Source organism: Dryas octopetala, chromosome 9 (assembly GCF_963921425.1).
Source record: "Dryas octopetala chromosome 9, drDryOcto1.1, whole genome shotgun sequence".
Lineage (NCBI taxonomy): Eukaryota > Viridiplantae > Streptophyta > Magnoliopsida > Rosales > Rosaceae > Dryas > Dryas octopetala.
In genome coordinates, this window is record NC_141374.1 from 15,084,236 (window position 1) to 15,111,010 (window position 26,775).

A 26,775-nucleotide genomic window follows, 5' to 3' on the forward strand; every position below is an offset into this window, starting at 1 on the left:
CTTTACTCCTCTAATTCAAAAACAAAACTCAATAGCCCCCACCCAACACCATCCACCCCGCCGGTGTCGCTGCCTGCTACAATGCTACCAATCCGCATCGCCTTTTTACTCTCTCCATCTCTCTCTCTTTCTCTTTTTCTTTCATTCCCTTTATTTCCCTTTTTTTATATTTCTTTTTCCTCTTTTCTCTCGAGTCCAGTGCAAATAGAGGAGAAATATTATATACAATCTTAGCACAATCACGTGATCTAATTAGATAACTAGTTTATGTATTATAATATGGGTGATCAATGAATTTATATTTATAAAATATAATATTAATAACATCTACTCATATTATAACATATAAATTTTTGACACAACACACCACCAATTTTTAGAATTCAATATTCATATATCTTTGGTATTCACAATTCATACATTTAGTATTTAAAATTCGTATATTTAATATTCAACATACATTTAGTGTTTAACATTCGAACATTTAGTATTCATAATTCATACATATGATGTTTATCATTCGTAATATTAATATTTTTTTTTATATATGGTCATTTTGGTATTCATTATTCGGTTCTTTTAGTATTTATCACATATTATTCAACATTTGTATACTTTTGGTATTTAACATCCTTATTTGTTATACTCAACATCTCGAAGAAAGTACAAATGGTGAGTTTTTTTTCTTTTTTTACTTTTGGCTAAAACTTTTGTATATTCGTGCTTCCATAGTTCTTTAACAGTGGGAACACTTAATCGGGAAGAAAAATATGAGAAAGGAAAAGACGTTACGCGCTTCGCAGACCAAAAGGCTCGATTCATGTTTAAATATTGAAGGGCAGTTTTGTCATTTTGCATCCATCTTCCTCATCTCGCTTTCCTTTCTCCTCTAGTTCCTTAACGATCTTCGTTAAACCTCTCATCAGATCGAAACCCCCTTATTTCATCTTCAGAAACACTCACCACCTATCCGGCTCACTCTCACCGAGTCGGACCATTCAACTCGGACCGATTCAAGATTGTTCAACACTTCCAAACGAGTTCCCCCAGTTCTTCGAAATCTAGAGAGAGCTCGCAATTCATCTGAGCCTGTCTCTCAGACATGGCTAGGGTTTACGACAATTGGGAGCGGCTGGTGCGAACCACGCTGAGGCGGGAGCAGCTCAGAAGTTCCGGCCAAGGCCACGAGAGGGCTCCGAGTGGAATCGCCGGTGCGGTTCCGCCGTCGCTGGTGAAGACCACCAATATCGATGCGATCTTACAAGCCGCCGATGTGATTCAAGCTGAGGACCCCAACATCTCCAGAATTTGTAAGGCTTTTTTTTTTTTTTTTCCTTTTTGTTTTTGAATTTGTTTACATTAATTTTGATTTTTTCAGTGTTCGATTATCGGTGCCATTGAAATTGTTACTATTTCTGTCTCACACAAAGCATTCCTTTGTTAGTGTTAATGTATTAGTATTAAGCTTTTGAGCTGGCTTAGCTAATCGAGCTTCAAATTGATGAGGTTATTTTCATGTAATTGTTTATATATTATTGTGGTAGTGAAACTATGAGCTAATACTACTATGATGCGGAGAAAATGTTGTTGATAAATGACCATGACCGATACCGGGATCATGTTTAATCAATGTTAGCTTCCTGCTAGGGTGTTATTTAGTCTGTTTTCCTGTGAGATTTCTTTTAAAGACTGAGGTGGATGTAATATATCAATCAGAACTAATTTACCGTAAGGATTTTCATGCACTGTTAAATCAAAGTTATTTTTGGCGACTATTTCGTTATTTGCTGGAATATTTGGTTTGATTATGTTATCTTACTTGGTATGTTTATTAGAGTATTTATGAATTCACAAGAGTTGTATTGTTTGGATCATAGTGTGTGAGCAGGCGTATAGTATGGCGCAAAATCTGGATCCAAAAAGTGATGGTAGAGGTGTTCTACAGTTTAAGACGGGTTTGATGTCTGTAATCAAGGTATCACTTAAGCTCTGCCTCTGATTAGATACTGTTCAGCAATTAGTATCAGTTTTATTGATGCAATGGCATCTCAATGATGATAATATTGCTTTTATTTGTTTCCTTTGCTTTGATTAATGCATAAAATAAGCTATGTGTATTTGAAATTTTGTTTCAGCAAAAACTTGCAAAAAGGGATGGGGGGGGTCAAATAGATCGCAATCGTGATATTGAGAATCTTTGGGAATTTTACCAGCGCTACAAGCGACAACATAGATTGGATGATATCCAAAGAGAGGAACAGAGATTGCGTGAATCTGGAACTTTTAGTGCTAACTTTGGAGAGTATGGCCATCATTTTCTGCTTTAGTAAAATCCTTAGTGTTTTCTGCGTCTTATTTCTGTCCAAATATTTTTGTGAGCATGATCTACATTAATGAGCTGCAATTATGCATACTTACAGAGATTAGAATTTGCATGATGGAACTAATGAGTTTGAACTAGTATGGTAAAATTATAGTATCTTTTGTTTGATGGCATTTCATTCTTTTGAGGTCTTTTACATTTTAAATGAGGTGCTTGTCTCTGGATGAAAGATCATTTTTTTTTAATCTCAAAACATATTTTATGTAGATGGCTGACAACTGGAAAATGAAATAAACGACTGCTGGGGGGTTAATTTTTATAGTATGTATCAAAGTCTAATATTTAGTAATTTGAACGCCCTTGTTTATGACCTATTGTTTTGAACAGTAACTTGGATATGCTGGAATGCATAACATAACTAATTTTCTGCTTTATTAGTTGAAGCTGTAATGGGTTTATTTTCTGCATAATTATGTCCATGCACCATATACATCTCTACTCTGTTTGAGGATTATATCGATATCGATCATATAAGGAGTGTTTTATAATCCTCTCATAAGTAAAAAGGGGGGGGGGGTGTAAAAGAGATAATGTGTGTTCTTTTATTGTCATCACTGTTCATATGTGAAGTTTCTCTAAAGTAGTATATTTTCTGTGCTGCAGTATACTGCTGCTTCGTGTCGTGTAGTTTTCTGGTTTACTTTTTTTTTTTTTAATTTTCAACTAAAAAAATTGGTTCTTTTGCTTGTATAAACATTTGGAAAATGGGGAAGTCCTTTTACTTCCCTCTTTTGTGGTTATGATTTGACCAATATGTTATTTGTTAATCGTTTTGTTGTTTCATATTGGAGCTCAGTTACTCAGAGATGAAAAAGACAATTGCTACCTTGAGGGCTTTGGTTGAGGTGATGGAGGCACTTAGCAAAGATGCAGATCCTAATGGGGTTGGAGGACTTATTAAGGAGGAGGTATTTGTTCTTTTACCTACATTTGGATGTGATCCACAACAAATGGTTTACTATTGACAACCTGTTTGTCTCCTAAATCCTTTGCACTTAATTGTATTTTAGAGTTTGTCTTCACAAGTTTGACCATATACACTATACTAAAAATTTGATCTTCTTCCAATGACTTATGTCAGTTGATCTTAGATGATCAGAAATAATGGGGATACAAAATTTGTTTCCAAATTTCTGTTCCCAACTATTTTGAGCATTGCTGTTTTACCTTAGTTTATGATTTTTCTAGGTAATTGACTGTATTCATTGAGGTTAAATCTTGTTCTGTGGGTTTCCAGTTGCGAGGAACAACATTATCTGGAGAGCTCACAGCCTACAATATTGTCCCTCTAGAAGCACCATCATTGACAAATGCAATTGGAGTTTTCCCAGAAGTAAGTTTAACCTGAATTATATATTTCTTGCCATCCGTTCTCCATGCCCTTTAACAGTTCTTTGCACTCACCTTTGTATCTTGTCTTTGATTATGTTTGATCTAAAAATATTTTATTTTAGTATTCATAAATCACAAATAACAAGTACCCTTTGTGCTGTGAAATTTGTCTTATTCTCTGGGATGCAGCTTTTGTATGTGCTGTTTAGTCAAACCATTAAAGGTACTCGTGACTCACAATTTTTAATTTTTGGGTTATCTCTCCAGGTTAGAGGTGCAATATTTGCAATTAGATATACTGAGCAATTCCCCATACTTCCTGCTAATTTTGAGATATCTGGACAACGAGATGCAGACATGTTTGATCTTCTGGAATATGTGTTTGGTTTTCAGGTTTGTGTTTCATTACATTTTCTTTAACCTTAATAATACTGTGGTTAAATGAGGTACGGTAAATATAAATCTATGCATAAATTTTCAATTTTAATTTCTGTTCTTATGCATCTGTAATATAGATAAATATTTTTTAAATTTAATTTTCCCCTCTTTGGTAATTATTCTGGTTAATTTTGCAGAAAGACAACGTAAGAAATCAGAGAGAAAATGTTGTGCTTACAGTTGCAAATGCACAATCTCGCCTCGGTATACCTGCTGTGGCTGATCCAGTGAGTACTCCGGATGGTCTAACTCGTTATCCTTTATTTATGTGAACAGACATGTCATTATTTGTTATTACCTATTCTTATTCCTATGTACATTTATATAAAGTTTGACTGAATACTTTTCTGCATGTAAGGCCATAACAACCTCTAATAGATTGTGAAGAATTAATGAGTTTCTGAAGCATGTTGTGTAAGATCCTAGGTATTCTATGGACTTCTGTTGAAGTTGATATTTATACAATTCTAGTTTCCTTTCATGGAATGGAAATTCTAATATCAAGCATATTTGAAGGAAATATTTACATGAACAAGTATCACCATTTGTGGGTGGTACTTGTATTGGTTAATGGAAACAACCTCTTCATAAGTGGAGTTAAGATTGGACACACCTTATCCTTCCCAAATATGCAATGTCATGAGCCTTGCGCACTAGCCTGTCTCTTTTTTTTTTTTTTTTTTAAGAGAAGATAGTTTTATTATTAACAAATATTCACCGCCAATTTACAAAGTAAGACAATAGCAGCTACCCATTTCTATCAAAACAAACACAATTCAAATAGCTAACGAACAGCTGCCTTCCAATCTAATAATATATCAGACTAGAAAACATCTTTAGATTCCCTTTATACAGAAGCCCAAAGAGCTGACCAGTACCAAAATTTCTCCCACAATTCCTTCACTTTCACACTAGCCCACCTTTTTGAGGGTTAGATCTGGCGCAAAGGTATGGTTGCTCCATTGCAATGTGGAGGTCCCAGGTTTGAAGTGGGAAACAGCCTCTCTGCAAATGGGGGGTAAGACTGCATTCAGACGACCCTCGCTAGACTCCGCAATGGCAGGGGTCTTGTATTGAGCTGCCTTTTTACTTGTGTTTGTTAATGCTCGCTTCGGTCTTATAACATGCATGTGAAATTGTGAATTTGAGATTCATTTTTCTGTTAGAGGTTTAATAATCTAATTGCTTATATTTCCTTCTAGATGTCTAAGTTTACTGATATATTTAAGTTTTGACATCCCAGAAAATAGATGAGAAAGCAATCAATGAGGTATTTTTGAAAGTTCTGGATAATTATATCAAATGGTGCAGATACCTGCGGATACGCCTTGTATGGAATAGGTCATTTCAGCAACCCAATGTTTTCTTGAAGTACTTAATTCGCTGGTACATTGCTTATTGTATATATACTTTTCTACAGTTTAGAAGCAATTCATCGGGACAGGAAGCTTTTTCTGGTTTCATTGTACTTTCTCATATGGGGAGAAGCTGCTAATATCCGCTTTCTTCCTGAATGTATTTGCTATATATTTCACCATGTAAGCCTCCAACATTTCTGGTTAATTCAGTTCGCAGTTTGACCTGCTCAGTTCATTTAGGGAAGCTTTACTTATTTGTTTATTTATTTTTTTAAAATTTATTTAATTTCTTATTTTCAAATAGTCTTGGCATAGAAAAAATAAGAACTTATTGAAATTAAAAATAATAGCGGGAGGCGCTTTGCATAGTAAAAATTGCATAATTTTTGAAATTATTACTCATGAGAGAGATAACATCATCAGTTATCTTTTTGCAGATGGCAAAAGAGTTAGATGCAATATTAGATCATGGAGAAGCTAATCCTGCTGCCAGCTGCATAACTGAAACTGGATCTGTGTCCTTTCTTGAGCAAATCATTTGTCCTATATATGAAACATTGGCAGAGGTCAGTGGATCTTTATTTCAGATTTCTCTGTTTGTATATTCATTGTATCTCGCTTTGTTTTGTTGATATTAGAATTTGATTTGCTGTTTCGCAAATTAATATATGTATGTTAATGGGAAATTAAAGGTTCTAGAATTTGAATCTTCAGGATCTGGAATTGCATTCATGTCAAATTTTGCAACAGGTTCTACTTGGAATATTAAAGCACTAAAACCACTAAATGGAAACTAGATATACCAAGTTTCAACTCTACCGGAGGACTTCTCATTGACCTTTTATTCTTTAGGTGTTTTTTTTTTGCTTGCTTTATATATTCTGAATCAAGATCACGCTTCTTTTAAAGATCTGCCAATAGCTTTCCAGAGTTTGCTTTATTTATCTATATTTTTTAAGGGAGCAATGCTGTATTTCATTGTGTTATACGGATTCCCCATAGGATAAAGTTGACTAGTTTTGGGAGATGATAGAAAGTTTATGTTTCTGAATGCACTGCATCACCCTCATTTTTACCCAAAAAATTAAAAGAAAAACAAGAAGAAACAAGAAAAAGTCTTACTTTACCTTTAGGTTCTTCTAGAAGTCCTTGAGGTAACAATTATTCTTTTCATTTCCAGTCCTTTATTATCAAATATTGGTGATAAGTTATAGACATTTAATGTTTCGTCTTTAGTTTTTAATGTTTTATAGTCATATACTGTATCTGATATACTCCAATTGGTCTTGCCAATTCCTTTTGCATGCAGGAAGCTGCTAGAAACAATAATGGGAAAGCTGTGCATTCAGCATGGCGGAATTATGACGACTTCAATGAATACTTTTGGTTTGTTTGTCTTTTATTTTATGGATGTATGACATGATTCCTTCTGCTTGGCATGTGAAGTATTTTTGCATAATATAGGTCACCTGCTTGTTTTGAGTTGAGCTGGCCTATGAGGAGGAATTCATCGTTTTTGTTGAAGCCTAAAAAGGGGAAAAGGGTAAGTTATACAGATAATCTGTGGCCAAATTGATACATGGGTTTTGTATATCTGATCCTTCTATTGCTTGATACTTGACATTTCATATTTTTCTATTTAGAATTTTCTGTTAAAAAAGTCTTAATGAGTACATTGACAAGTAATATGGCACTAATGCTGACTAAGAGTTGTTTGAAACTTTGAAGGGGCCCATGTTTAGCCTTCTAATGTCATCTTATACAATAGATATTTCTACATTTAATTTCTCTCAAACCTATGGAATTCAGTGCTTATTATTCTCTCAAAAATGGCAATAAGAATCCTATTTCCGTATGTTCTCTATTCTTTTGTTCTTTCTTCCTTTCTTCTTCTTCTTTGAATGTTAAAATTCATTTTGAAGTGTCTCTGGTTTGATTAAGCATGTTGAAATTATTGGATAGGAATTGTTTCTGAAAGTCTTGGCTCACTTTTTCAAAAAGTTATTGACGGTAGATCTCTTTTGGTGATCAACATGTGTATTTCAGGTCTTCAAACCTGGCTGGATACATTACATTTTGATAATTTACATTTGGTAGTTAAGGGGAAAAATAGTTAGGGTGATGGCAACAATTCACTATTCAATTCGCTATGCTTGCTTGTTCAATATATTATGTTTCTTCTAAAATAAAAAATAAAAAATAAATAAACAATTCGCTATTCTGTACAAAGAAGATCTTGGTAGTGCTTTTGTCTTTGAGGTTTTGCATCTAGGACTTGTAAATTGTACCATCTAATTGAGAAAACATCCTTTTACTTAAATCATTTGTTTTCCCTCATTCGGATTACTGCTTTGAATTGGCAGACTGGAAAAAGCACTTTCGTCGAGCATCGGACCTTTCTTCACTTGTATCGAAGTTTCCATCGTCTCTGGATTTTTTTAGTTTTGATGTTCCAGGTTAATTTTGTGCTTCCACATATGGTTACTGATTTAATTTGGATTAAACTTCTTCGTGCTGACATAAGTTGTGTTTTCTTTGCCAAAGGCTTTGGCAATTATAGCCTTTAAAGATGGAAAAATCAATTTGGATACTTTTAAGACTGTACTTAGCATTGGGCCAACATTTGCCATCATGAACTTCATAAAGAGTAAGTTTGTTATTCGGTTTTTGCTTCTTCTTCTTTTTTTTCCCCGGTTTGTTCATCGGTTGATGTGTGCATGTGTAGGTTCTTTGGATGTGTTGCTCATGTTTGGGGCTTACACTGCATCCAGAGGCATGGCTATCTCAAGAATTGTAATTAGATTTTTCTGGTTTGGCTTGAGCTCTGCATGCGTGACATATCTTTATCTGTGAGTTTTCTTTCTTTTACACACTTTACCCAAACTATATTCTTACATGATAATTACTTATTATATTTTTATAATATCTGATTGTAATTGCAGGAAAGTTATGCAGGAAAGAAACTCAGATAATTCATTCTACTTTCGGATATATATTCTTGTATTGGGCGTTTATACAGCTGTACGCCTAGTGCTTGCACTATTACTAAAATTTCCGGCATGTCATAGACTTTCTGAGATGTCTGATCAACCATTCTTTCAATTTTTCAAGTGGATTTATGAGGTAAGTCCTTTTTCTTTTTTTGAAATGGCGACCCAATCATTTTTGGATGCCAATATGGTGATTGATTTATTTTTGCTTTCTGAATTTTCGTATTTCAGGAGCGTTACTTTGTTGGACGTGGTCTTTATGAGAGAATGAGCGATTATTGCAGGTTTGTGGGAATTTTGAAATTTGTATTGTTGGTCGTTTGTGTAACACAAATGGTGTTTTGAGCTCAGTTCTTTTGTTGTCATGAGTGATGACTGGCAATTTTATCCTGTTATTAAGAATCCCATGTGGTCAGGTTGAGCTGACTATAAATATTTTGGGATAAAGGGGGCTCAGTTGCCCTTTTTTATCTGGTGAACACCAATTCTTTAATATAAAGGCTTGGGGGATTTTACTTGATTATTTTGTTCTTGCCTTGTCATGGTACAGTTAGATTATATTCTTTCTAGTTGAATATTTATCATCATATTGGATTTATCATGGTTTAAGGCCTTTAGGTGTCCATATTATTTTATAACTTTTTCACTTGTGTAGATGATTTATCGCATATTTTGGTAGATATGCTGATAATAACAGAGGATAGATTCATGGGACCTTTCCATGAGATAGGGTATGCTTTCCATCACTTAAGAAGAGACTAACCTTTTGACTTGTACATAATTTGAGGTGTAACTTCCTATCATATTCCAATTCTGAGTCTGCCTATATATATATATATATAATATATAAATCTTTGTCTCCACCTTGGACCATTTTGAGTTTGTTAAGGTTATTCTGTCCTTTTTCACTTTTCATTTGTCTCCGGGTCTTGAGAATTTCCAAATCTGGACAGATCTTAGTGATGAAGATTTCTATCGGTATGCCGACCAGTGGATTTTAATAGCATGGTTCAATTGGATTTTTATGTTTGTCTATATGTGCATGTCAAATTGTGTATTGGCAGATATGGTGGTTGAATACAATTGAGTTCTGCATCTCTGTATTTAGTCAAATATAATTCAGATGGACCATATTATATTGGATGCTTGTGGTCTTGTTGGATCAGTAACCGTGTTTCATACTTGATGACTATTAGATGTTTGCATGGTCTTGTTGGATTAGTGACATGCACTTCTATTTTTGAGATCTCCACTCCTATGTTTTTCATTGTTTTTTTCTTAAAAAATCTTAACTGCTGCAGGTACGTGCTCTTTTGGTTGATGATCTTCACGTGCAAGTTCATGTTTACCTACTTTCTGCAGGCAAGGCTATTCTTAATCATTCTTGAGTTTTATTGATCAATGAGTATATTTTCTTGTTGAACAACAAGCCTAGTTTTTTCTTATAGTTTATTTAATACGACACTTTAATTTTATATGATGTTTGGTTGGAGAGAAGCGTGAGGTTTTTGAGGAGGAAATATCATAATATATAATGTTCACTTCTACTGCAGATTAAACCCCTTGTTGAACCCACACAAATTATTGTGGACCTTCAATCTTTGGAATACTCGTGGCATGATTTGTTCTCAAAGAGTACGTAACTTCAATTTTTGATAAAAATAAAATTCAGCTGTTATTATTGTTTGTTTGGTGGATTGACAGTGCTTGAAATAGAGTGTTGCTTCATTTATTGATGTATACCTGTGTTTTGGCAGACAACAATAATGCATTAACTATAGCTAGCCTATGGGCTCCTGTTGTGGCTGTGAGTATCTTCTTTCTTTAGCTTTGGACTTCATGTAAATGAGAGGATTCAACTCTTCTTCACATCTGAAATTGTATTATGTTAGACTGAAATTTTTGATTTTGTTGAATATGACTTTGGAAAGGTTGTAGATGTCAATAAAAAAACATATTAAATTTGTCGTGCCTCAAGTGCTATGCTTTGCCTTTCTCAGATTAAGGACTTTCTCCTTTGTTACCTTTTGAATCTGAAAACCATAGTAAAAAAATCCATTAGGATGTACACATTGCATCCACTAGGAAAATTCTCATTTCTAATGTTTTTTCAATCTTCCAGATCTATCTCATGGATATTCACATATGGTACACTCTCTTGTCAGCCGTAATTGGTGGTGTAATGGGTGCAAGGTCTCGTTTAGGCGAGGTATTTAAATACTCTGAATAGTTGCAAATTCTTTCTTTCACATATTGGTAGTTCCTGCTCTTTGTATGTACTGCTTAATATAGACATAATTAATGGTGTTTTGTAAGTCTATGGTGATTATTGGAAAATGTTTGAAGAAATTGTGCCATAACAACTCTATTCTTTCATCTCATTCAATTGCTCTCTCTCTCTCTCTCTCTCTCTCTCTCTCTCTCTCTCTATTTCTCTCTCATATTCTACTTATCTCACTATTCATGTCTTGTGCTTATTCCCATTTCATCACGATTCTTGTAGGGTAATTAATTGTCTGTTGTTTGCTTGTGGCAGATACGCTCAATTGAAATGGTGCATAAACGTTTTGAGAGTTTTCCAGAAGCTTTTGTCAAGAATCTTGTCTCGCAAACAAAAAGGTGGTATTTTGTTTACCTATTTATACTTGTGCAATTTATGGTGTGAGGCTTAGAGGTCTTGGCATTCTTAAAATATGTGCTACATAATTAATGAAAAGGCTGACTCTCCAAAGAGCACCGGAATGATACTTGCTGTTATTCTTTTAGACTCCACAGTGTATTTAAATTTGAACATGTAACACTGTTGTGCATTTCCTTGTCCACTTTTAGATTCATGCACATTTGTCCTTTCTTGACATAAAATTTCCTTCCCTCCCCCCTCCCCCCGAAGAAATAAAATAGAATGAGCGTATAAATTATAAATGTACTTGATAATAAAATGGCCTGCATCATGAATGTGCTTTTGCATAAAGAGAACAATTACTGTAATGCTTTACTTGCCATTCAATTGATATAAGTTTCACCAATTTCTGAAAGTGTAATCATTGAGGGTGAAAATGAAGTCAGGGAAGCACATGGGAAAATTTATCCAGTCCAAAAGAAATGCAACATACTCTTTTCATGCTTGATTCTTAATTTATAAAAAATCCCGATGAGATTTTTGTTCTTATGGCATAATGAGACTGCACATTGATGCTTGATTGTGTAATATGTAACTTGATATCTATGTGATGATACTGGCCCTTGATAACTCTAATCCAAATTATCTACATTTTCCTTTACCATTTTACTTAATAACTTGCATCTTAATTCACTTTTTCAGGTTGCCATTTAACAGTCAGTCATCTCAGGTGAGTGTTTTTGGCTGATTTAAGGCTTTTGATATGCAGAATACACAGATACACATGCTGATATGTGTGCATTTTCTCCCTAATGATGCTGATTTTATTCTATTACCAAAAATAATAATAATATTAATTAGTGTTTTGCAAGAGAAAATTGCTTAAATATACGCTGTGGGCCCTTGTGATTTGGAATTTTTTATTTATTTATTTTATATTCTGGACATTCATCTTATGGTTCTGCAATCTTTCCTATTCTTTTAATTGTTGTTGCTACAATTTTTTTCCCTTTTTTTTCTTCTGCCTACTATAACATTCTGGACACTGAGGTATGAATTTTTTTCATTCAGGATTCTCAGGACATGAACAAGACTTATGCAGCCCTTTTTTCTCCATTTTGGAATGAAATAATAAAAAGTTTGCGAGAGGAGGATTTTATTAGTAATAGGTAATCTGCTGGGGATTGCTACCTGATAATGAGAAGAAAAATCTAAATCACTGTTCTTTGTTATGTTACTCTAATTCGTTTTTTTCCTATGGTTGGTGCTTCTTGAACCTTCAAGTTTTATCCTTCCAGGGAGATGGATTTGCTCTGTATTCCTAGCAACACAGGAAGTCTAAGATTAGTTCAGTGGCCTTTGTTTCTTCTAAGTAGTAAGGTACAACCGTATGGTCTTACCTGGTAAAAAATAAAAGCCAGCAGCTTTTAGTAGTACACTCAATATCCCTGTTACTTTCTTATTTTAATTTTAATTTTATATTTTACAGATCTTGCTGGCAATTGATTTGGCTTTGGACTGCAAAGATACACAGGCAGATCTCTGGAGTAGAATATGTAGGGATGAGTACATGGCATATGCTGTTCAAGAATGCTACTACAGTATTGAAAAAATATTATATTCTCTGGTTGATGGTGAAGGAAGACTTTGGTATTAATTTTCCTTGACCTTTGAAATATTTAGAATATTATTCATCTGGTTTAAAATATGGAATGTTATATAAAATCATTATCAAATTGTTGTGCCATTTGTGCAACCTTCTTTTTGGTAGGGTTGAAAGGATATACCGTGAGATCAACAACAGTATTATGGAGGGCTCCCTTGTTATTACTTTATCCCTTAAGAAGCTTCCACCGGTGTTACAAAGATTTACAGCTTTAACTGGGCTGCTGGTATAGTCTTTGACTTTGACCATTTGCATCAATCAAGTTGTCAAAATATTGCATATTTTAGAACTTTCCCTTCTTTCAGCTACTTGTGGTGGTAGATTGGTTGGCCATCCCTTGTAAATGGTTGTTTTATTTACAGTCCATTCTGGTGCTATATTTTTGGTAACTCGATTTTTTCATCCGCTTTCTTTCCCTGTTACATCTTCCTACAGTAACAAACCACAGCATATGTTTCTATCAGACATTAAATATTTTGTGTCAAGTTCAATAAATGGGAGTCTGTAGATGTCTATATAGAATTTTGATCCTATTTAATGGTGTCTATTTTTTGAGTGTATGTCTGACTGCTGTTGATGTGGTCATTGTATAAATTAAACAGTTTGTTGGATTTTTAGGTTCTATCAGGGGAATTTAGAGATGTGTCTCTGTCAGATATTTTATTAGATTGGAGGGCAGCTGTTCAGTAGTTGTGTTGTGTTCTTTTCTTTGATAGGAATCTGGGCACTTTGTTATAGTATCTATAATGTAAATCTGAGGTGGATGCCTTATCCACTATTATTGTACTGTTCAATCTGTTAATAAAAGTATCTCATTTTTTTTATAAATATTATTAGATATCATGTATTCTAGTGTTTGTGTCCTGTCAAAAAAAAAAAAAAAAAAAGATATCACGGTTTTTTTGTCGGTTTTAGATGGTTTTTTGATATCTTGTTATTCAAATGGTTGATTCGTGTCAGATACGTAATGAAACTGATGAACTTGCAAAAGGGGCTGCCAAAGCTGTATTTGATCTATATGAGGTTGTTACTCATGACCTACTGTCATCTGATTTGAGGTATATGATTTTTACACTTTAATTTTTACCTGGCATTTGTTACTTTGTTGAGATTCTTGTAATTTCCATTATTACCTTCTCCCTTTTAAATGCTCCAGGGAGCAGCTTGACACATGGAGCCTTTTAGCAAAAGCAAGAAATGAAGGACGGTTGTTTTCTAGGATAAAGTGGCCCAGAGATCCAGAAACTGTAAGCATCTTTGAATGGAAGACAAAAATGAAAAAAAAAAGAAAAAAAGAAACCAGGCCCTTTTAATTATGATTGAATTTTTTAGGGTTTTATATTTATTTATATGTATATGTTTTTTCTGTTGCCACAGAAAGAGCTTGTTAAGCGGTTACACCTGCTTCTTACTGTAAAGGATTCTGCAGCGAATATTCCAAAGAATCTTGAAGCAAGAAGAAGATTAGAGTTTTTTACAAATTCGTTATTTATGGACTTGCCTTCAGCAAAGCCAGTTAGTGAAATGGTGCCTTTCAGGTACACATGATTTTCTTCAGACGAGCTTAAATTTAAGAACTGTCGATATAATCATCTTTTATTTATTTATTTATTTTTTAAAATCTGTTGGTTTGTTCGAGAACAGTGTCTTCACCCCATACTACAGTGAGACTGTACTTTATAGTTCCTCTGAATTGCGGGTTGAAAATGAGGATGGAATATCAGTTCTTTTCTATCTTCAGAAAATTTTTCCAGGTATGTCGTCTTGTATTTATGTTTATAATGTTCCTGCTTGTCCTAGAGCAAGACTTATATTGCTCTAGTTCATATTGTCCTGACACTGTTTCATGCCAAAATTAGTACTATGGTATTTGAATCCAAATGATGCTTGTTTTGCTTTATGTACTTGTTTTATTTGATTGCATTTCTCTCTCTTTATCATGTGGACATGTAGTTTACAGAGACAAATGCTTATGAATTTTTTTCCTTCTTGTTGAAAGTGGAGAATCACTTTCTAGATGCTTCTGTTGCAGCTGTAGAAAATTCTATACATACAAATGTGGGTTTGATTTTTTTATTTTTTATTTGTGTGTTTTGATGTTTACTTTGATAGAGTTGTATGTTTTCCCTGGTGTGCATAACATATAAATTTTTCTCAAAAAACATTAAAACACAAAGAAAACAATAAAAGAAAGGCAACCAAAAGAACAGAAACTTACCTCAGAAGAATCTTCGGCAATGGATGAAGAAGCTTACTGTTAGCATTTTTTTTTTTTTTTTTTTGAGAAAGAGGTAGGGGTACGGCTGGGTGATAGATATTGGGTACAGAAAGTAAATGGTAGTATCAAGTGGGTTTGGGTGTTATAGTGGTACTTTTGCAATTAGGATGGGTATATTGAGCAATTGCCTAAAGTTTAAACTGAAGGGGGTGCAGAGAGTAGAGGGGGTATAGTTGGCAAATAAGAGGGTCTAAATAGAGCCCCCTCTTTGGTGTTATTGTCCTGCTGAAGATGGACATGGCATTAATTGCTCAACATGGCAAGCTCTTACATGATCAAAAAATGTTTGTTTCAACTTACACCCTTGCTTCTTTGGGTCAGATCCCAGTTCTACGTCTTGCGAATCCAATCCCAGTGAAAATTTTATGCATTGCAGACAATTAACTGGCTCTAGTTTATACCTGATTGATTTTCTTTTGGTTAATATCCCTCTTTATTTTATGGTAGATGGCTAAGAATTTTTCTTCCATTTTAGATGAGTGGGACAATTTTTTGGAACGGATTGGTCGGGGTGAGTCTACTGGAGATGAGCTTCAGGGAAACTCAAGTGATTCTTTGGAACTTCGGTTTTGGGTATCTTATCGTGGGCAGACTTTAGCCAGGACAGGTTAGATTCACTTGCTATTATCAATGGAATTGTTTTGAAATCTTAACATGCCATGTTAGGCCATCCATATACCATTATATGGAAGTTCGGTTGGTCTCTTATCTGACTTGCACCTGATGATTTTGATGTCCTTGGGATTACAGTGCGTGGTATGATGTATTATAGAAAGGCTTTAATGTTACAGAGCTTTATGGAAACAAGATCTTTGGGAGGTATTTACTTTGAATTGCTCTCAAGTTTTTATTTGGTGGAGCATATGAATTATGAATATACTTTTAACACATTTTCCTGTACTGATAGTGGACGATTATTCTCAAATTGATACCTTCACAAGTCAAGGCTTTGAGTTGTCACGTGAATCACGAGCACAGGCAGATTTGAAGTTTACTTATGTGGTGTCATGCCAAATTTATGGGCAACAAAAGCAGAGGAATGCACCGGAGGCTGCTGATATCTCCCTTTTGTTGCAGAGGTATATGATCTTTAAAATATAATGAATTCTTTAAGTTTTGAGTTCTGTTAACCCTTTTGTAGATTGCAAACAATGTAAATCATAATTTATTTTGTTGTAATGTTTGCTCTAAGACAAGGTCCTTTTTATATCTTAATATGGACAGTAGACTAGTAGCATCCTTGTGTTAGTTAGGTCTGTCATATCAAGGGAATCATATATTCACATGATCATATAGCTGCATATGTCTTATAAGATTTTAATGGGAGTATAATGAAGAAACAAAATCATGATAAATGACATCAGAGTATTTTGGTGTATTTCGCGAACGTGGTTCACTTTTATATGATGGCTTTCAACGCCTCTTCTTTCTAGATCTGTGATCATACCCATATAGGGGACAATTGGGTCATGTCATATTGTGTTTGGGTTTTATCATTTCACATTCGTCTCAAGTACTAGTCACCCAAGTCCCACCTGTTTAAATAATCGTGTTAGATGATTTGTGTCTAATCCAACTGTTAATCCTGTTGTGTTCGGGTCGTCTACCATATCATGTGAATTAGAAACTCAAGACTACTATCTTCTTATTTCTAAACCAAACTTATTATTCATACACTCATCAAATATTTAAAATCCACTTAATCATGATGCCAGAAAAACTATTAAAAAATCAATAATTCTAGAAGGATTCATACAATACGACCTTATCAAGAAATAAAAAAAAAAAAAAATCAATATCTTTATTCAATACCAGTTAAAATTTGCCGTGCCAACATCTGATTTTGTGTTAGCAGGTCGTGTTATTTATGAGTTCATGCCAAGTAATCAACGTTAACCCGTTAACTTCATGTTGGATTCGATTACTGTTGACACATAGTTAAGTGTGATTTTTAAAATTGCTCCTTGGTTGCATGAGTTTAAATTGCACAATTGATATCTCCTAGTTCCTTAGCTAAGGTTTTATGCCTGCTCTTCTCCCATACATATTGGACTTGTGCATAAATTTCTTCAACTCTTTTGAGGAGGTCAGGTCTGGTAGTGGCAATAAGATAATCTTAGACATGAAAGAATCAAAATGAAAAAGGAGCCGATCCAGTCGGGAGTAGTTCCCCCTGAAACCTTAAATTTATTTTTGTGAAACTTGGTGTTCCCCCTGAAACATTTTCTTTCCTTTCATACAATTAGTATATTTCAACTTACATTTGATTCTAGGAATGAGGCACTTCGCGTTGCATATATACATGTGGAGGAGAGTGGTGCAGCTGAAGGAAAGATTTCAAAAGAATTTTATTCAAAGCTTGTAAAAGCCAACATAAATGGAAAGGATCAGGTAATGTGAATTTCTTTTACTTACTTTTTTCTCCCTGCAGTTTAAGTTTTCAGCTAGTTTAGAATAGTTTTGATTTTGCTTCCCAATGTATCTCTCAGTCTTCTGTTTCTGGTTATAAAATTATCCAACTTATAAACTCAAGTTATTAGGTGGACAGGTTGAACGTTTAACTATCTCAGTCGCTTGGCCTAACCAATGTGAGATAGTGTTCAATAATATCCCACATGTAGTACCCCTCTTTTGGGTGGTCATATACGTGGCATGAGTTCTTATGTACGTCCCCTAGGTGACCGAAACATGATGGCTCTGATAATTTATTATCAGAGAGGCTTAAGTATCCTAGCCAAAAGCTTAAGTTATTGTTCAGAGAGGTGCTATAGTTATATATTGTTAAATTAGGCACTTAGCCCGACAATTATGGGACTAGTGCTCAACATCATTCAATGTCTTAATTGCATATAATGCAAATAATTTTTTAAATGCACATGATTTATGTCAGTGTGCTTATGCATTTTTTTTCCTTATCTAATATATTCATAGGAAATATACTCCATTAGACTTCCTGGTGATCCGAAGCTAGGTGAAGGGAAGCCTGAAAATCAAAACCATGCTATAGTCTTCACTCGTGGAGAAGCTGTTCAAACTATTGACATGAATCAGGTGACAGGCTGTTCAAACAATTAAACCTCCTTGTTTTGTGGGTTGTTAATTGGCTGGGTGTTTTACTGCTTTGTTTGTTGTTCCTTTTTTCTTTCTTTTCTTTTTCTGCTTTTGGCTAATTGCCTTGTTAGTTGTTGGGGTGTATGTTCTTCAGGCTCTTGTTGCCTGCTATTTTTGGGTGTTTAAATCAGTGGATTGTTGGTCCGCTCACTTTGGTTGTATCACCACAATTTTTATCTATATAATATTATCAGCGTCCCCTTGAAAAAAGAGAATTTATATTCAAATAATCATCTATCCTAGTTTCTTTTCTGACTTTTTCCAGAGCAATTGGATGTTTGTTGGCTAGTTCTGCAAGCTTCTTTATAGCTTTTTCTAGCTAATGACAGGGAGGATCTTATTTGGTTTGCAAAATGACTCAGTTTTCATTTTGTTGCAAGCTTTTGGTGGCATATACTGCAAAAGAATTGTACTGTGGAAAATAAAAGAACTTTACAGTTGAAAACTTGATTCCTAACCACTCAAGTAGTTTTTCCTCCTAACCACTGATGTCACAAATATTTATTGGCATGAAATACTGAATATGGTGGTTGGGGGAAAGGGGGGGGGGGGGGGTGTTACATAAAATAATTGTTATTAATAACTATCTATGTGATAAAAGTGGTGAGTTAGACCACTTTCATCATTTCATGCTAATGAAAACTTGCCATGTCAGCAATCCGGAGGAAGTTCCTTCTTACTGGTCAGGAGGCAAGTATTGTCTGTTGTTTGAATTTGAGGACCTGTTGAAAAATCATTGGCTTGACCCTGTGTTTGAGCTTGAATTATTTCTTCCCATAAGATGCTTGAGTTTTTCTTGATCCTGTTACTTCTCGGATTTTTCTTTGGTCCTACTTAGTGAGGGAGGACCTTGTGTAATGACATAAAGGTAACACATGAAAGGTAGCTGAAGTGTATATGCATGGAGAAGAGAAAACATGGAAAGATTCAATATGACAACTTGACCACAATTGAAGAATTAGATAATGAATGATTGATGTATGCTCTTCTTTTGTTCTGTAGGACAACTACCTTGAAGAAGCAATGAAAATGAGAAACCTTCTTGAGGAATTTCGCAGAAATCACGGTCTTCGACCTCCAACTATTCTTGGTGTGAGAGAGCATGTATTTACTGGAAGGTTTGGTTAGCTTTTCTATTTTTTATTCATATGATGGCTAGCATAAGTGGTTGCTCTGATAATTGCTTACATGTATTTTGCATGTATCTATGCAGTGTCTCATCTTTAGCATGGTTCATGTCCAACCAAGAGACTAGCTTTGTAACTTTAGCCCAACGTATTTTAGCAAGTCCCCTCAAGTGAGTATTTTTTAATTTGACTGCATCTGCACTGATCATTATACAAATTTGGTTTTGTATTTTATATTTGTCTTGGTTACAAATTACAATCTTGTGGCATGATTTGGGTTTGTTTTCTGTCTAATTGCTATTTCCTGGCATGGGTTTGAGTTTGTTTTCCTTGAGAAATCCATTTTGTGCATTAATTTTTTTTCTTTTTCATTTTACTAATTCTTGAAATGATGAAGCATTGGTCAGTAGTAGTTGGTTTTTCCTTTTTGGCTCTTTTACAAATTTGTTTTAGTCTCCTCAGAAACTTTTTATTATATGATATCCCATTAACTGCCGTTATCTGTTGTTTTACTGGTGTGATTTCTTAAATTCATTTGATATATGTGCACTTGCTTTTGCACTACACCCATGAGCCAAGTAGGTTCAAGATAGATCTCTTTGAAACATTGCAGAAAACAAGAGTATCGTCCGCATATAACAGACGAGTGGTGAAAATAGATGATCTGCCACAATTGTAAAATCCCAAAAGTTCTTTTTGTGTGGCTTCTCTGTTGGACATTTTTTATGGCTGGCACCAAATGCTCCCATAGACATTTGTAATAATGACATTCTGTTTAATGATATCTATATTTCCTTGGCGGAGCTTCCAAATTAAGTAATAAGTTCATGATTTAAAAGTACTATTGAAAACAAGTGATGGATATATATATATATATATTTTGGTTATTGCTCCGGGAAATACAGGGAACAAAATTGGAGCATCTGTTAATTTATTATTCTTCATATGCAGAGTTCGCATGCACTACGGACACCCTGATGTATTTGACCGAATATTTCATATTACTCGAGGCGGCATTAGTAAGGCTTCACGTGTTATTAATATTAGTGAAGATATTTTTGCAGGTAAGCATATAGGATACTTATGGTTGCTTTTTATTTCTGCAAGTAATAACTGATTAGCTTTGGAAAATGGCTACACTATTACATCTTAGTTACTGACCAAATAAAAAGATTTTACCTCCACTGAGTTGTTTTAAAGCAGTATATCTGTTTTTCTTTTTCTTTTGTTTTTTTGTTATGAACATTTTGTTTAGGAAAAGGAAACAAAATAATTTTCTGTTCTGGATTTTAGAGTTATTCCTAAGATGTTATTTTTCTTTGCTTTGATGGTAAAACTAGATTTTCCATTTGCGTCATTTTTCTAAATTTAGTATTTTTTATAATTACATTTATTCTGTAAAGAAATCTTTCAATTTTATATGTGGCCTACTTACAATGCTGATGGATAAATTACCTGAGATGGTATGCTTTATTCTTTCTTTGTAATAGATTTTACCTTGATTCTTTCTTTTGGCTTTATGTAATAAATTTTGCCTTGATTCTTACACACCACAAATACTGCAGGGTTCAACTCCACATTGAGGCAGGGTAACATTACACACCATGAATACATTCAGGTTTCATACTTAGAAAATGCTGTTGTCCATTTAAGTGAAACAAATACTTATTTCTGGTATTATGACAGCCTGCCTTTTTGTGTAGGTTGGAAAAGGAAGGGATGTTGGCTTAAACCAGATCGCATTATTTGAAGGGAAAGTAGCAGGTGGAAATGGGGAGCAAGTCCTTAGTAGGGATGTCTACAGGCTTGGACAACTTTTTGACTTTTTTAGAATGTTCTCTTTCTTCTACACAACCGTTGGTTACTATGTGTGTACAATGGTATTTTGCTTCTATACTCCTGTATATTTGCAATTCATTTTTTCATAAAAATTGTATCGCTCCTTTAATTTATGTTTTCTGGAATTTTCTGATTACACTTTGTTCATGATGCAGATGACTGTCCTCATAGTGTACATATTCTTATATGGAAGGGTTTACCTGGTAAGTGGTAATTTAAACCACCTTGGAGAAAGATAATTTTGTCAAATAGCTAGGCAAGTTTAGATGTTGACTTGCTGCTTGTGTGGGATCATCTTGCATGACTAGTTAAAATGCCTTTAAAATGCTTGAGTGCTGGAGAGCTCAAAAATGTAAAATGCCTTTAAAATGCACGAGTGCTGGAGAGGCCGGTGATGCTAAGGAAACGCATCAACTGTTTGTGTTTTTGCCTTAATATTAATTAGATAGTGTACATACAGAGGATGGAATGTAGAATAAGTTCTTCATTTTCCATTGCATGCAACTTTTAACATTTTGCAAATTATTACCAAAAGATAAATTTTGTCAACATTTTTTTTTCTTATTCTTGTGACTTGTCTGAATCACTTTAACATTTGGGTTGGTATTGCCACCATGTTTGGTGCTCCATCCAAATTCAGCCACCTTATAAAAAGTCTTTTCCATTAATTGTAAAGCACCACATGCGATGGTATTATTTGTCACTGGTTACAACTTACAAGTAAGTTGTATTGCTCTAGCATTTCATTTTCCTTTTCCATAATCTAGGCAATGACTAGATGTGGGTGTTCTTAGAAACCCTGTTACTTTCTATCTACTGAAAGAAAACATGTTAGGTGGTGAAACGACTCAGTATATATATAAATGTGTTATACATGATATCTTTTTGCTAAATCGTATAGGCTTTCTCTGGACTTGATAATGCGATTTCGAAGCAAGCAAAAATGTCGGGTAACACAGCATTGGATGCTGCTTTGAATGCACAATTCTTGGTCCAGATTGGAATTTTTACTGCAGTCCCAATGATAATGGGTTTTATACTTGAATTGGGATTGCTGAAGGTTAGTCTCTTTGATTCTCATCAGTGTCATGTTCATATTTAACTTCCCTATGTGATGTTCTTCAATTCTATCATTCGATTGAGCTGTGTACATTGCTTTGACTGTTAACATATAGTTCATCTTGTAGTTTACCATGGTGGTAATTATTTCTAGGCTTAGCCTTCTAGCACTTTGGCTTTATATTCATGGTTTATGGCTATCAATGGGTTCAATTCAGTGAAAATCTCATAGAAATCCTATTTTGAATCTAACTATTAATATTGATATCTGAATTTGAACTGATATCCAACAGATCTTTACTTTAAAGTTTGAGTTCTAATTTGATATAAGATCAATTGTTTAAATGCGATTTTGGAATTTTTAATATCATCAGTTTTTCTAAGTCTTTTATTGCATTATAATCTTTTAAAAGAAAACAATTTTAAAAGGGGGGAAATGAAAGGAAAACATATAGTTTCTCACAAAAACATTAAATTAGTTGTACTTTGATTTTTTACCCACAAGGATAAACATGTTTTTTTTCTATGCTCTTGAGATTGTAAATATAGAACAAGAAAAAGAAAAATTGTATCATTTACATGGCAACGTGTTTGATAAAAGTTACATTCTTAGTGTTAATGGTGTTAATGTCCAATATTTACATGGCAATCTTGTCCAACTTTGAATCAAATTTGACCCAATTAAATTACAATTTACAGATTTGATGGTTAAGGTCCAATACCGCAATACAAAACAAATTATGATCAGGTCGAATTCATTATCATCAAGATTTGATCTAATTAAGATCTGAAATCCATTAAACAGAAATATAAAAACAAAAATTTTACATATATATTGTTTTCTACATCTATGAATTGTGATATTGGACCTTAACCATCAAATCTCTTAATTTGTAATTTAATTGGGTCAAATTTGATTCAAATTTGGATTTTAAGCCAGACATATCCGTGATATGACCCTGGTCAACTTATGAGTTATCTTATTTTTATTATTGAAGCCTTTTGCTTCGATAGGCATTGCCCTAGTGGATAACCTTTTGTTAAAATTCTTTTATGTGTTGCAGGCGGTTTTCAGCTTTATCACTATGCAGCTTCAATTATGTTCTGTCTTCTTCACATTCTCATTAGGGACTAGAACTCATTATTTTGGACGCACCATCCTCCATGGAGGTGCAAAAGTATGTATTTGCTTTGCTTTTCCTTCTTATAGAATCTGTTATTTGGCTATTATTGCTTTTGTCTTATTTTATGAAATCAATTGGTTATATTTTTGTTTTTCATTTCACCAACAGTACCGAGCAACTGGTAGGGGCTTTGTTGTCCGCCACATAAAGTTTGCTGAGAATTATAGGCTCTACTCAAGAAGTCATTTTGTCAAAGCGTGAGTGATATTTTTCTGTGATGAATACATAATTTATTTTCCCTTTTCCTTTTTGATTTCGTAAACTTCCATTTTTTGGTTGATTGCTATGATGTAATTTTTCCAGGTTTGAAGTGGCTCTGCTTCTCATAGTCTACATTGCATATGGGTCCACAGATGGTGGAGCCGTTTCTTTCGTTTTACTAACTCTTAGCAGTTGGTTCCTTGTCCTCTCCTGGTTGTTTGCACCCTATATCTTTAATCCCTCTGGTTTCGAGTGGCAAAAGTATGTTTGTAGTATTTGTATTTAATTTTTGCGAGATCATTGTATCTAGTTTCTATATGACGTTTTAATTTTGGGTTTAGCTTTCTATATTGTGTCAGTATGGTACATATATCTGAAGCTTTTCTTCTTTTGAAACCACTGAGCTGTTTTACTTATCAATGAAACAGGACGGTAGAGGATTTTGATGATTGGGCCGGTTGGCTTCTTTACAAAGGTGGAGTAGGAGCTAAGGGAGACAATAGCTGGGAGTCTTGGTGGGATGAGGAGCAGGTTTGTAACTGAGAAATGATTTCTGACCTTTGACAAATCTCTCTCTCTCGTTTGTTTTTGTTGTGTATTCAAAAGTATTGTTTCTTTGTTACTACTTTTATTTATTTCATGTGACAAGTTGTTCTGCTTATGCAGATGCACATTCAAACATTGAGAGGTCGTATATTGGAAACAATTTTGAGCTTGAGATTCCTCTTGTTTCAATACGGAATTGTGTACAAACTCCATCTGACTGGAAAGGATACATCACTTGCGGTACACTTCACATCTTTTTTTTGTTCGTTATTTTTCTTATACAGCTTGTATAAGTCCCATATTTTATTCCCAAGTCAACCTAAGTATTTCACAGTTCACCTTGCCAACAAAGTATTGCTGATCTTTGCTTTTTTGAAGTGAATTTGTTAATGTTGGGGTTTCAACTCAGATTTGGTTGGAATCTGTCTACATTTGGCCTTAATAGTATTGAGCTTAATAAAGAATTTTGTGGTTATTTTCTGCCATATTTTACTTGAGAAGTATTTCTATTCTAACACAGAAAGGACAATATACAGGATGGGTAGAAGAAGTTGTGATACTTGGCTTGATCCACGATCCAAAAACGCAGGATCAGGATATAATAATATATAACTATAATATATAAATATAAAAATATTATAAAAATAATATAAATTAAATAATATTATGATTATAAAAGAATATAATATACTAAACTAATATAAAAAAAAAAATTATAAGAATAATAAGAATACACCAATCCTAAGGATCCATAGGATTAATTGTGGATCCAACACAACAATAAAAAAAAGCGTTTGATCATTACTATGATAGTTCCGATTTATACTCTAGTGAATAGTTGAATGCGCATACAGCTTCAGTTGCTGATGTTAAGTTGTTGAAATGCATAAGTTGAACCTTTTTGTGATTTGGGATTGGACATATGCTTTTAATTGCTAGGATGTCCATTCTTTATCTTGACAGTGACATTTTTCTGGGTGCAGATTTACGGATTCTCTTGGGTTGTATTGGTAGCTTTTGTCTTAATATTCAAGGTTTGTGCCAATAAAGTTATCTTCCCATGTGCCTCGTGCCCTTGAGCATGCTTGATTTATGTTAGTTGGACTCGTACTCTTCGTGACTTATTTTCTTGTACATTGCAGGTCTTCACCTTCAGTCCTAAAAAGTCGGCCAACTTTCAGCTAGTGATGAGATTTATACAGGGTGTCGCATCCTTAGGATTTATTGCAGTTATTGCTCTTCTCGTTGTATTTACTAGTCTTTCAATAGCAGACCTATTCGCAAGCATCCTTGCCCTTATTCCTACTGGATGGTCCATAATATGTGTAAGTTAAATCTTTTACCCTTGCATTTTCCTATTACATGTGAATTTGTGTTATTCAATTAGTGTTATTTCTATCTGGCACTTAGTTCTATTTCGTAACTTTCTTTTAAGCCGTTTTGGTCATGCCTAAAACAGCTAGCTATTGCTTGGAGGAGGGTTGTCAAGACTCTGGGCTTATGGGACTCCGTGAGGGAATTCGCCAGAATGTATGATGCTTTTATGGGCATGCTCATCTTTGCCCCAATAGCGTTCTTGTCATGGTTCCCGTTCATCTCCACCTTCCAGTCCCGGCTTCTGTTTAACCAAGCATTTAGCCGTGGGTTGGAAATCTCGCTCATCCTTGCTGGAAACAAAGCTAATGTTGAGGGCTGATCACTATGTTCCCTCGGAAACTTCCAGCTGCTGCAATTTTCCAGAGATTGTCTATTTTCGGCTGACATTTCTTGTGTATGATATTGTATATTGTCGACTGACATTTCTTGTATGATATGGTACTTTTGTTTCTGTACGGCGAGGTTAGAACATGATTGTTTCTGTAAACACTAAATAGAGAGATAGTTGTAAAAATTGTAGCTGTGGCTCTGAGAGTTGTTTTAGTGAATTCTTTGACGGCAGTTGTAGGGAGGTCATTTGGGATTTGGGACTACGTCTCTGCTTATTGGATTACTAACCCTGTTTTCAAATGACAAGATAAGCTCTTATTATGATGCTGTTGTTCCAAGTCCCAACGGAGCATTACCAGTTCAGAAATTGGATCAATCACTAAACTATTTAGAAGATCAACTCAATTTTTAAAGATCAATCACTAAGAAAAATGTTTTCATCCTAGGATTTGGGGAGGTGAATTCGAACTCGGAATTTCAAGTAAATGCTCTTTATAATTATAGTATAAGTTCCGATTGGTCAAACTTTTTGGGTGGTGGGGAATCCAACTCTTTCTTTCGCTGTTGTTATCCCCTTCATTAAATCACTTAACCAATGAGATAATCCAGTGTGAAGTCCCAAAGTTTCAAGATATAATCAGATGACATATTACTATAATATTGTGGTTTAAATCCAAAGTGGTTGTACTTATGTCAGTTATGTGAATGATCAATCCGGGCTGTATAAGTGATCACCAAGTCTTTTGGATATCAAGTTGATGTGATGAACACCTACATTAAGTTAAGACACCAGAATGTCATGAATTTCAGTGAGGAAGATTGTGACATTCCAGTTCCTAATTTGAGAATATATTGAATACTAAAAAGTTTCATTAGTTACTAGTTCTTTGGATATCAATTAAAAAAAGAAGATAATTAGGCTTGGGTTTTTTAGAA

At 34.3% G+C, this 26,775-nt stretch overlaps 1 protein-coding gene across 2 annotated transcripts; it reads left to right on the forward strand.

Moving 5' to 3' along the window:
* The first annotated feature begins 848 nt into the window (after positions 1 to 848).
* GSL8 (glucan synthase-like 8) lies at positions 849 to 26,163 on the forward strand. Of its 2 annotated transcripts, XM_086256215.1 has the most exons (51): positions 853 to 1,310; positions 1,878 to 1,975; positions 2,136 to 2,302; positions 3,180 to 3,291; positions 3,621 to 3,716; positions 3,983 to 4,108; positions 4,291 to 4,380; positions 5,397 to 5,494; positions 5,574 to 5,691; positions 5,949 to 6,077; positions 6,821 to 6,897; positions 6,976 to 7,054; positions 7,875 to 7,967; positions 8,056 to 8,158; positions 8,237 to 8,360; positions 8,454 to 8,634; positions 8,733 to 8,785; positions 9,803 to 9,863; positions 10,055 to 10,136; positions 10,259 to 10,308; positions 10,624 to 10,710; positions 11,038 to 11,120; positions 11,824 to 11,851; positions 12,193 to 12,290; positions 12,420 to 12,501; positions 12,611 to 12,771; positions 12,893 to 13,013; positions 13,748 to 13,845; positions 13,944 to 14,034; positions 14,165 to 14,325; positions 14,432 to 14,541; positions 15,541 to 15,672; positions 15,816 to 15,884; positions 15,973 to 16,144; positions 17,339 to 17,456; positions 17,997 to 18,116; positions 19,179 to 19,294; positions 19,390 to 19,473; positions 20,255 to 20,367; positions 20,869 to 20,921; positions 21,007 to 21,183; positions 21,298 to 21,345; positions 22,044 to 22,202; positions 23,266 to 23,379; positions 23,494 to 23,582; positions 23,689 to 23,847; positions 24,015 to 24,117; positions 24,253 to 24,372; positions 25,116 to 25,166; positions 25,275 to 25,457; positions 25,592 to 26,163. In XM_086256215.1, exons 1-51 carry the CDS (start codon positions 1,103 to 1,105, stop codon positions 25,826 to 25,828), a joined length of 5,682 nt encoding a protein of 1,893 aa, XP_086112341.1. In that variant the 5' UTR covers positions 853 to 1,102; the 3' UTR covers positions 25,829 to 26,163. The 2 variants fall into 2 exon arrangements, with proteins under 2 accessions (XP_086112342.1, XP_086112341.1); XM_086256216.1 differs by lacking the exons at positions 17,997 to 18,116; positions 19,179 to 19,294; positions 19,390 to 19,473; ... (2 more) ...; positions 21,007 to 21,183; positions 21,298 to 21,345 and having other exon boundaries at positions 849 to 1,310.
* The last annotated feature ends 612 nt before the right edge of the window (positions 26,164 to 26,775 follow it).

What these genes read in the sequence shown, in the direction of transcription:
- GSL8 (XM_086256215.1), top strand. Translation starts at nt 1,103, where the DNA reads ATGGCTAGGGTTTACGACAATTGGGAGCGGCTGGTGCGAACCACGCTG. An exon ending in GTTTGATGTCTGTAATCAAG is followed by an intron (nt 1,976 to 2,135) that starts GTATCACTTAAG and finishes ATTTTGTTTCAG; the next exon opens with CAAAAACTTGCAAAAAGGGA. An exon ending in CAATTGGAGTTTTCCCAGAA is followed by an intron (nt 3,717 to 3,982) that starts GTAAGTTTAACC and finishes TTATCTCTCCAG; the next exon opens with GTTAGAGGTGCAATATTTGC.